Below are 12,370 nucleotides of genomic sequence, written 5' to 3'. Positions count from 1 at the left end.
AAGGAAATTTCAGAAAAAAAAATGTTCATTTCATAGTTTTTTCCAGTTTTTTTTAATAATTACGTCTTGTATTTTTCGTCTTGTTTTTTATTTGTATTTTACGTCTTGTATTATTCGAGTTGTATCTTATGTGCTGTTATATTTTAACGAACAAAATTATCTGTACATATTGTAAGATGCAAAACTGTTATCAGAAACAATTATTAACAAAATTTTGACAATATTACAGAAACAAAGAGAGAAAAACTTGGATATGAAGAATAGCTTGCAGTTATTTCTTGTGGGTACTTGGGATATGTACTTACTTGTCGTTCTTTGAGCTTCCTGAGCTCTTCCTCCTCCTTTGCTCGCTGTTTCCTCCATTGGGCGATGTATTCTGCCCACATGGCTTCATCCTCCTCCTTCTTCTTCCTCAACTTCTCCTGCAAGACGAAGAATGAAAATGAATTTTGTCATTCTGATTCTTAATATTTATTTGATATGAAAAAATGAAATGTACATTCAATAAATACTCATCTCTTAGATATTTTTAAAAAGTTCGCTGTATTTTTATTCTAAATTTTTATATTACTAAGAAATTCTGATCTGAAATTAATAATAAGAAGAAATGTAACTCGAACAAAAAAAAAACATATCCTTTTTGTGACTTATGGCACTTTACAAGACGATCAACGATTTAAGCCGAGCGAGCGTCTCTTGTTTTTCCAGTAGCGCCAACTAGGGCCAAGTGTACGACTTAGCTACTTCATGCGTCACATTTGCTTCCACAAACCCTTTTTGCATGGGGGCACATTCACACACCTCATGGATAGGACACGGAAGAAGAACAACTATTCCCGAATCGGGACTCGAACCCGGGGAAGTCAAACTACCCCTATGCCAGGACACCGGCATCATATCCTTAATCATATTTAACAAATTTATGGTATTCTTATTTTAAATTAAACTAAATTTAAACATGTACTTTGTGAAATAGAAAATGAATTTCTCAAATAATGCCTTAAGCAAATTTAATAAATTTGTTTTATAATTTACTCATTTTTCTTTGCCTTTAAATAATTTACTGCAATTTTATCAAAAGATTTTTTTTAAATATCGATAGAGAAATATAATAAGGACATAAAACTATATTCTGATGTGGATAAGAATTTCATTAAATTAAAGAAATGTAATTTGGACTGCACAAATTTTACGTTTTACTAAATTTAATAAATTTGCTTCATTAAAAATTTTGTTAATTTTACTTTATCTAGTTTAAAGTTTATCTAAGAACTTAAATTTATTTCCAAAAATATATTTTTGGAAGATATAACGTTAATATTAAGATTATTTTTATAATATACTGAAGTAAAGCAAATATCGATAACTTGTAATATTTTTCCATTTTTATGAAATTGAACAACTTTAATGTTTTATAAAAATGTATTCCCTTCATTTTCTCATGTGACAATGTAATTTGCTTTATTTTTGCTATTTCAACAATCAAATGATGTTAGGAATATTTCCCTCCATTATAAAAATATTTGAATAAGATTCTATATGAAATGGACGATTTTTTTTTCAAAGACAGAAATGAAAGCATTTTATATTATAAACTTTTTTATGGTTTTTAAGAAAAGATTTTTCTTTCAATTTCTTGCTTCAGTAAAAATAAAAACAATTTTCTCTGCTATCAAAATATTTTGAAAAGGTTACAGATTATTTTTTTATGAGCAATATAAGTAAAATTTGAGCTTGCATGAAAACTGATTTTTCATGCAAGATCAAATAATCGTTATTTTATAAGATTTATTATTTTATCTCTCAAGCTTTTTATAAGCTTTATTGATTTATTGCTTGATCAAATTTTATGTCATTTTATATGTTTAAACTTTGTGTAACTAAATTATTTTTGCTTCTTGTATATGAAAATGAATAACAAATTTCCGTACCTCCATGGCGATTTCGGCTTCAGTCATTTTTGGTTGAGATTCTTCTCTGCTGTGGAAAAAAATTGTATTAAAACTGGAAGAACTTGCCAAAAGTAAATTTTAAAATCTGTTCTAAAGACAAGAAAATTTTAATACAAAATTTCAGTTTTAGATATTAATAGTACATATTAATAAATGACATCTTTATTTAAAAATTTAGAAAATCTCAATGGATAAATTAACCAGTAGATTTAATTCATACTAAGATATAATTACAAAAAATAACATTTTAAATTTAATATAACAAATAAAAATTTATAATATCGAAAAAAATTTGTTTTGAATAAAAAGTATTTTAATAAGTCGAACAAATAAATTTTCATATCCCTTATTCTTTTCATCTTTATATTACTAAATTTTTAAACATAATATAAAAATTATAAAAACTTTCAAATAAATAAATATTCAATTGAACTGAAACAGCAGGCAATAGCGTGCATTTTTAACATGCTTAAAATATATTGTGTACTTTCAATTGAGTTATATTGCTCTGAATATTTATTTTATTTTATTTTTGTTACTTATTATTAATCCCGTTTCGTAGAATTTTCAAATTGTATCTCTCTGAAAGGTATAGTTTTTAAATGTCATTTCTCTTTAAAAATAACATTTAATCTAAATTTTAAATATCTAGGAGACTATGCATAATCAGTTTGATGTACTTAACTCAAATTGTAATATTTTAAATTTTGTATTTTTGCGAGTAAAATGCTTAAATTATTTGATAGTGTTGATTTAAATTTTATAGCATATTAGTTAGTATACTAAATACGCAATAATGAGATCTAAAATAGCGCTTAACATCTATAGAATGTTACAAAGAAGCAGCTGCAGAATTTAAAACTGTAGATTTATATGCTAATTTTTTATGACCATTTATTGCAAAAATTATAAAAGTGTTTCTGTTGAACATTAAAAAAATAAATAAATAAAATTATAAAACGTAAATAGATTTCTCATATTTTAAAATAACAATTTTTTACTCAATTGAAGTAAAAGCAAACATCTATAATAATGGAAAATAATTTAAATTCAAAATCAGGCAAAAAAAAAAATTAAAAAAAAAGATTCTGCCTAAAAAAAAGTAGCAAAAATTCCATAATGCATATAAATGGTTTCATTCACACAAAATTTTACAAAAATTTTAATATTTTATTCTTTAGCAAATCATTAAAAAATACAGACAAAACCCAGACATTAGCTCAAATGTATGGGAAAAGAATGGGAATTACAAAGGAAAGAAAGGGATCATTAAGCATTCGGTTTCATGCAGTTGTCGGACTTGGTGAAGGGGATAATGTAAGGGAAAAGGGTGAGGTTTTAAAGTGCATGTTCTCAATCTTATATGCATTGCACTTACGTTGTTTTTTGTCCACTTGATGCCCTGGATAAAAGGAAATCAAAAAAGCTATTAGCACCAGGAACTAAACTATAACTTTTTGAAAAACTCATTTTCCTGATTGTAGGAAGTTTATTAATAAAATTAGACATCTCTAAATAATTTTATCATTTGTTTTCTAAGTTCACGTATTTGGGATTAAGAAATTTAAATATTTATTCTTTTTATAAAGGCTGAACAAAAAATGCAGTGAAATACTTCAAAGATACGAATTTTGGTAAATTAATGTTAATTTTTGCTGTTTAAACTATAATTTTTGCCACCCTTCCATTAATTTTCGAGTATCAAGTGAAATAAAGAGATTGATTAATTTCACATTAAGCAAAATGATTTTATCAAAAAACGTTTCTAAGATACACTTGTAAATGAATGTGGAAATAACATTTATTGTACTTTAAAATTTAGATGGTAAAACCAGTTTTTCGTAAAAGTGTAGGCTAAGACATATTTTACTTGCCAGCATCAAAAATAATTTGAACTGTCGGAAAGTATTCTGCAGCAATATTTATCTTTGTTATGAATTTATTGAACTATATAATATACAGTATGTCCACTCTAATAATGGCCCAGTAACAATTTCTATATCGCTTGAGATAAATACGGATTTCCAATGGCAATAAGTGATGAAATGGTCGAAATAATAGTATTTTATATATGAGTCAAATAAAAGAATGCAAAGACTCTAAATTCTTATATAATTTCCCAATCCTATCTTCTGCAAAATACTTTTAATACGCTATCATTTCCAACAAAAAAGAAATCCACTCTTTTGCATCTATATGAAATGGATAATGAGGATTTGCATTACATTATTTAAGGAACTTGAATGAAATATCGATAATTGAATTCGCAGATCTTTCTTGAGGTATCTATAGAAATGTTCTGAAATCTGGAATATTGATATTCAAAGCTCCTCTCGCTTTAAACTCGTAAGGTAAGCTGGTTCGGTATAAGTCGGGTATTGAAACTTTAAATATGATTAATTTATACATGTTCACCAGTTTACTCATAAAAGTTCATCCAATCAATGAATTGAATTTTCTAGCTGCAGTCTTTATATGTTCCAGAATAATGAAATTCAAAATTTCACAATTCGACCTATGTTCATCACAAAAGATTAGTTCTGTTTTGTTTAAAATTTTATTACATCTAAAATATTTCTATGTTTATGAATGATAGGATTGGCGGTCATGTAATAATTAGACATCGTATTTTTTTTTCAACAATATATTATCAATAAAAATAAAATATAATTCTTTATGTCATTTAAAGAATTAATTCATTTGAAAACTGAACTTCTAAAGGTTTTGAAATTAGCTACAAGGCCACGATTTGAGTGGACAGTCTGTACGCATTTGCCAACATATGTTAAAAAAGCCACACCAATAATTGCATAATTTAAAGCTGCATTAACTGAGTAAGTTGCATGCTATATCTGTAGATAAAAAGGAGTAGTTTGGTTTAACCATAAATTTACTTTTTAAAAGCAAATAGTAGATTTTATCAGCGATTTTATTTTTGTGTTTCAATTGTAATTTTTTTTCTGTTTGTCTCTTCTGTACATATAAATTATAACACTGAGAAAATGTAAACTTAATAAGTTATTTTGTACACTATATATTATAGTTATAAGAAAATATTTAAAGCTATGCATTTCAAAGACAGTTCTATTTAAAGATGGAAATCATATATAAGAATTGTATATATAAATATATAAAATAAAAATACTTCTCTTTTTAAAAATATTAAAAATTAACAGGGTTACATTCTTGTTGAAGTATTCTTATGATTATGAATTTGTTAAAAAGGAGGCATACGTACTTCTTCCTGAAATGAAAATAAATAAAAAACAATTAGACTTTTTTATAAATAAAAAATTATAATTAATTATTAAAAAATTATATTTTTTTATAAATTTAGTCATTTTAATTCATAAACTTAATGAAAAGTTAAAAATAATATTTTACTTCAGAAAAAAAATTTAATAAATAAACAATAATTAGCGAAAATTTATTTTCAAACAAAACAAAACAACAAAACTGCTTTTTGAAAATTTTCTAAAATTAAAAATTTTAATTTCTTATATTTTTATATTCTATCATGTTTTTTATTTCGCACATACTTATAATTCAAAATGTTTAAAATTAAATTTATGGAGATTTTTTTCCCCAAATCCTTGTTAATTTTAAATACATAAGCTATAGTTAAATAATTTTTATAAAATTAATTCAGAAATTGCTGTATCAAAACAGTGATTCATCTAAATCAATTCAAATAAGTAAACTATATAACTACACTTATTTTTGAAAACTAATTTTATAGTGCTAATTTTCAGTCTTAAAATTTTATATTTTTAAATATATTTTAAATTATAATCTTTATAACACTATTATATTTTCATTATACCTTTATCTACTATAATTATTATTTTTATTAAATTATACATACCTTCCTACTTCTTCTTCCTCCTCCTCCGATTCGCTGAAAAATGTTTATAAAATAAATGTTAGTAAAGTAATTTGAACATAAAAAATAAATTCATTCAAATATCTACATGTATATTAATAGCAATTTTAAATAACCTTCTATATCATAGTTTTAAAGTCCATTTTTAAATATATTTTTATTACATAACATTTTAAAAGTTAGATTAAATGGACATTTAAAATATTAAAAGCTTTTTTTCGTTCTAAAAATCCTTTAAAGTACAAAGTTAAAGAAATGTCTTTGTACAAAATTCCTCAGAAAATTCTATTTAAGAAATTGAAATATTTATTCATAAATTATATTTGTAATAAAATTTTTATTGGATCAAGAAAAATACAAAAATTTAAAAGAGTTTTAAAAAAAAATTTAAAAAATACGCAGCAAAAAAAAAAAATCTAAATGTGTATAATGAAAATAATTCCTTAACTCTGAGAATAAGGATTGAGAAAGCATGCAAAATATTGTATGAATTTTTTTAAAAATAGCTTCACAAAGCCTTAAAACACAGTAATTTTATAAGAATGTTTCATTTTAAGAAAGAAAATAATATTCAAAATATTTCTCTTCAAATAGCTCTACACTTGCGAATGCTCTAGTGCCTTAAAGATAAGCAGCAAAAAAGATTGAAGTGAGCGGGCCATTCAAGACTATCTCGAGTACTAAGATAAAAATTAAGATTATAAATAATCAGATTCTCTTTTCTAGTGCGGTATAAAATAAAGCTAAAATTTAAGTGCTATTTTCTTTAAAATGTATTTAATATTTTGGCAAAAGGAATACTAATATTAGTGAAGAATAGATTCAATCATAGAACATAATATATGCAAGTAACTTAATATCAGGAAAAATATGTATCTGTTAATTAATCAAATGAAATATCAAATTTAATATTGAATCGAAAATCCAGAACAAAGGTGTTTTAAAAAAATCATTTTAGTTTTAATGCCAGAATTTTTTATTGGAATAGATCTAATAAGATAGCTTCAGATTCCTTAGCAAGTATTTAGTGTTTTTTTAAAAGTGTTCTCTTATATTTAAAGTAGAAGTCTATTTGAATAAATTAATATATAAAGAAAAAAGTGTTTTTTCGCTGTAAATACCAAGAAACAAAGCATAAAATGTTCATAGAAAGTAAATACAAAAAGAAACAGGAAAATAAATGAAGCCAAAAAAAAATTCAAATTCAAATTCAAAAAAATATTTTAGTGCAGGGGAAAGAGAGAAAATGGTGTGCTAGAGGAAAGGAACAAAAAATAGGTAGAAGAATATAACATGCATAATAGTTTACATATTTTGATTTATAAATTTGAAACATGCATCATAAATTAAAAACAAAAATGTGTTCATAATTTTATTAAAGTTTTGTCTGGAAATAATTTTATCTTTAAAAGACAATAAAACTAAATATGTATTGAATTATTCCACCATCATAATATCTGATTACGCTTAGTATGTAAAATAAATCTTTTGTCATTTCGCCATTTTTTCAATTCTATTTATTTAAAGGGACGAATTTTTAATAAGCAGTAATATATTACTTATAACTAACTTTTTTTTTTGCTTTTAATATACTCTTTCTAATAGATTCTTTGTGATAAATCATTTTAAACAAACTTAAATACTGACATTATAATCTAAAACATTTTTCAATAAAAGCATTCAGAAATAAGAAATTCAAATTCAAATATTTAAATATTCAGGTAATGTTCGTATCAAATTATGAAAAAAAAAATAAACAGGAACATCATTTATTTTATTCCTTACATATTTAAAGCTTATCAGGAATTTTATTCCAGCCGTACTAGCTTTATCAGGCGTTCCATTATTTAAAATTGTTCCATGTTTATCAAATGTTCTATTATTTTTAATTGTTCCATGTTTATAAAATTTTCCATTTCCAATTATTCCATGTTTATCAAATGTTCTATTATTTTCAATTGTTCCATGTTTATAAAATTTTCCATTTCCAATTATTCCATGTTTATAAAACTTTCCTTTATTTTCAATAGTTTCATGTTTTTCAAATGTTCCATTTTATTCCAATATTTATTTTTATTTTGTATGATCGATTTTTTTTTGTGCTATGTGGAGGACAAAAGAGCATTGTAAAATATTTTCTTAGCATAGAACAATTAAAATCATGGAACATTTTTTAAAAATCAAACATTATGTTCTCAATATTCTATTATTTTTGTTTCGTTTTTGACTATCCCAAACAAAGCCGTGTTACTTACTATTTATTTTCTTGTCACACCTGTAAATCAAATACAGTTATATACAATGCAGTATGCAAACCAAACTAGGAGATTGGACTGAAACAGATGGTTGCGGAAGGGAGAAGGGATACCATGCTGAATATGGGAAAACTGGTCACACGGGGATGAAAACGCACAAGTAGGAATTACCCTACCTTTATCAGATAGGAAAGTAAATTCAGTCCCCAAAATCTATGCTTGGGTATGAACTAACAGTGGCGAGTACGGTGCTTCGAAATACTCTAACTTCTTGTTGGTATTTTCTTTTCAGCTGCAGTACATGGAATGGTAAGAATTAGCAGGGCACTACGTATTACAGCTAAAAGCCTTTACATTGCATGCGATTTTGACTATAACCCTGACCATCAAGCAACGACAGCAAGCTTATAATCCATTCATTGAAGCTTTAACTTGTATATTATGTTTAATCGATATCGTAAAAACTAAAGCGTCTCTTTTAATTAATCTATTAAAATTGAATATTCACTCTATTTTTATTATTTTTATACTAATATTTACTATTGTTATAATTAATTACTTTTATCATATTTAATTAGTTATTAAAATGTATAATAACTGCATAGTTCTCTTAATACATTTAGCATTAAAGAGACTTTGATAGTTTTTAATTTCGAATTTATGTATTAATTTTGCTCTATAATTAGATAATTATTGTCTACAAATAAAAATTTATAATAAGAGTTTCTTAGCAAAATAATTAAAAGTCTTTTTAATTCGACATTCTAAATAGCACTATAGCTCAAGATGTAAAAACATAATAAATAAATAATTTCCTTGAAAAATAAAAATATAGAAAAATATTTTAAATCTTTATGAATATACTTAGAAGTAATTACACTATTGAAAAGATTTTTCAATTTATGTTGCACAATTTTGACCAATTATGGTTATTTTTCTAATTATGTCAATCATGGTGAATTATGTTTACTCTCTACTTTATACTCAGTCTTTTAAAATAAAGTATTGATTACTTTCAAAGAAGTGCAAAGAAAGGGTTGTTACATTCTTAACATTATTTAAAAATTTTTCTTTAAAAAAGATATAAATAAATGCTTTTTTTTAGAATTATCAAGATTATTTTCCACAAAAAAATTTATATAAAAAATTATATAAAAATGTATATATATTTATATTTATGGTTGATATCTGCATTAAGTAAAATTTAAAAGAAGTCTATCATGTGTTTTTGAACAATATTACCAACTTATAAATTTAAAAATATAATAAAAGATGTATATTTAATAAAATGTTAAACTAATATATATTTATAAATAAGATTTATTATTAAAAATGAGTTTTTTTGTGAAAATTACTTTGAATAATTGTTTATTTATGGACGAAAAGACTTCGTTAAATCTAAGAAAGTTTGTATTTTATTAAATCAAATAAATATCGTATATGAACAAATAATTCTTCTACTGTATTTTTTTAATGAAAGAATTTAAAATTGTAAACATTCTGAATTTGAACTCTTCTATTAAATATGTCATATGAAGAGTTATCTCAAAATAGAAATCTTAATGAAACGAATAATTTTGTTATGCCACAATAAATATTTGCATGGCTGTTGACAATAAATATGAAATTCAAAACATGGCTATTGATGGTCAAGGTTATAAAATAGCATGAAATATTGACAGCATTTTTTTGCACTATGTGATACTACTAAAGCAACTACATGGTTAAAAGCTACAAGTATAGCGCAACATATATATAATAAAGCAATTAAGAAGCCACAAAAAGCTATACATGACTATAGTTTTATAATGTTGGAATTACTACAGAACTCATTATGATCATTTTTATTTACATATTTTTAATATGGATATTTCCATTAAAGTTTGGTTTTTAAGGTTGTTGTCATTTTTAACAGAAATAAAATAAAGTCATTTGCTTGTTTTTTTTTTAAATAAATATATTTTTTTAATAAAATAAATTTTGCATCTTTCAATATAAAATTCAAATCAATACTTATCGTATTATTTTATTTCAGCTTTACAATTAACATATAAAATGGAAAATTTTAGTACATTTTAGTTAGTATATGAGTTGCAAAATCGCTTAACAAGAATACATTAATTTTAAAATAATACTTAAATTTTAAAAAATGCCAAATTTCAGTTTTTTTCTTTCGAATTTAATAATTTTAAATGTTTTTTAAGTTTTTTTAAAACTATTTTTAACATAAATAATGCTTAGATCAAATTACTTGAATCTTTATTTTCTGCTAAAAATACAAACGAAATAATTAATAACTATATAAATTAAATACATTTTTCAATTTTAAAAATAAGAATTTCATTAAATTATAAGTTATTTGGGATTATACTTAACTGTATATAATTCATCATTTCACCTATTAAATTAAGTATACGGAAAATAGAAATAATGTTAATGTAGAATAAAAACTGTTTGTTAATTTTAAGTAGAAAACAATACCTGTATTCTCTATCGTCATCTGCCATGTGGAAAATATGTGGATGATTATTTACACCTGAAACATAAATATATATTCATTAATTTCAATAATCTTTATATGATAACATATAAACAAATATCGTTATGACAAAATTCATTGTATTTTGGATATTTAGAACATGATTTTTAAACAGAATTAAATGTCAAAATGTTAATAAATTTTAAATGATAATTTTAATAAATCTGTTACCATTCTCAACTTAATTGATTGAAGGGGATAATTTTAATTGAAAAAATTATAAAATGAGAAAATAGAAACAGCTAGCATGTTCGATTTTAAGAATCAATAATACAACTAGATGTTTCCGTGGTATTAGTTTTAGTAAATTTTAGTAATCATTCCTACTTTTAGTAATTTTTTACAAATCATTCCTGACAAATTACGAAATGAATTAGTTAGTAATAATTACTTTAGTTTTTCAATGGCAAGTAAATTAATATTATACTATATGGACAGATAATACTTCAATCTCATATTTAAATTAAAAGAGAATTTTACATTAAAATTAGGTATTTAAACTGCTATTGAGAGAAAATTTAAATAAGAAGCATTTTTCCCCTCAGTATTTTTATAATATGTATATAGATATATAATAAAATAAAAATGCAAGTAGCTACATAATTTTATAATTTTTTAGAAATAGGTCAAACACATATAATGCAATTATGAGCTTATTTATTTATTATAAATATACAACACATTTTAATAAAAAATATTTGATAAATTTCGTTACAACACATATCAGGAAAATTAAATCTATACCGTAATTTAAGTTTTAAAAATCAGTTTTTTGTTATAAAATACAACCAGACTTCAAAATATGAAAAATTTGCTTTAAGTTATCCTTTGAATATCCTTGATGAATGAATATCCTTCATTTAATTTGAGATTGTTTTAAAAATCAAATAGACATTGCGCACGAAAAAAAAATGAAACGAACTTATTAAGTGTTAATCACATACTGAAATTATAGAAAACAGAAAACAAAAAGTAACAACGACATATAAGCTAATGTTAGTAATTTTTTAATCTACATTTTTACTATATAAAAAAGTTTTATCACAAATAAAAATGCAAAATATTTTTTTTAATTAAAACTTAAGCAACAAGCGCAAAAACATTTTAAAAATTACAAAATCATTTAATGAAATATGGCCCTTTTCTGATTGTCTAAATCTTTAACACATAATTCTTGTGTTTTATACTTTGAATTCTATTAAAATATATTACATTTAATTTTCATAATTATGTCTAATTTTCAAATTAGATTGCATTCGTATAATGTTTCTCAAACACAGGATATTTAAGCAAAAATTCTTTAAAAGTTAGCCATTTGTATTAAATTAACGCAAATTTGCTATTTAAAGTCATTCAATCCAAAGGTTTGTAATTTTAAAACCCTTTAAAATGGAAAAATAAAGTGATAGAGAAATCATTAAAATAGTTTTATCCATTTTAGTAACAATATAATTCTTAAACTAATTCTGCTACAAAACTTCATCGATTATATGAAAATAAATTGTATTACTTTAGGTACTGTGCATAAATTTTGAAAATGGTGCATTATTGTTACAGCTTAAACAGGAAAACTTGAACGAAATCGATTAAAATGATGCCGATGTTAATGACAGATTATACTTGTTTTCAAAACAAAAACAATTCTAAAAAATATTAAGACAATAAAACGATTAAAGTATCTATTAATAGGAACTATAAACGATTAAGATATAGAAATGATAAAAATATCTATTTATTTTTA

The 12,370-nt window shown here is 23.4% G+C and overlaps 1 protein-coding gene across 4 annotated transcripts in view; it reads right to left on the bottom strand.

Annotated features, from left to right (window-relative positions):
• LOC129966586 (troponin T-like) overlaps nucleotides 1-12,370 on the bottom strand; it is a 110,285-nt gene that overhangs the window by 14,196 nt on the left and 83,719 nt on the right. For 2 of the 4 annotated variants that reach the window (XM_056081062.1, XM_056081061.1), the window contains exons 1-3: nucleotides 3,331-3,476; nucleotides 1,932-1,980; nucleotides 306-422 (exon numbers count right to left, since the gene is read on the bottom strand). In XM_056081062.1, coding sequence (XP_055937037.1) covers nucleotides 306-422; nucleotides 1,932-1,980; nucleotides 3,331-3,461 — 297 coding nt within the window. In that variant the 5' untranslated portion in view covers nucleotides 3,462-3,476. Of the gene's footprint in view, nucleotides 1-305; nucleotides 423-1,931; nucleotides 1,981-3,330; nucleotides 3,477-12,370 lie in introns of those variants that run through there. The other 2 variants (XM_056081063.1, XM_056081064.1) reach the window with 2 other exon arrangements.

Source organism: Argiope bruennichi, chromosome 4 (genome assembly GCF_947563725.1).
Source record: "Argiope bruennichi chromosome 4, qqArgBrue1.1, whole genome shotgun sequence".
Taxonomy (NCBI): domain Eukaryota; kingdom Metazoa; phylum Arthropoda; class Arachnida; order Araneae; family Araneidae; genus Argiope; species Argiope bruennichi.
The sequence above is the reverse complement of the archived record's forward strand: the minus strand, read 5'-3'. Positions and strand labels throughout refer to the sequence as shown.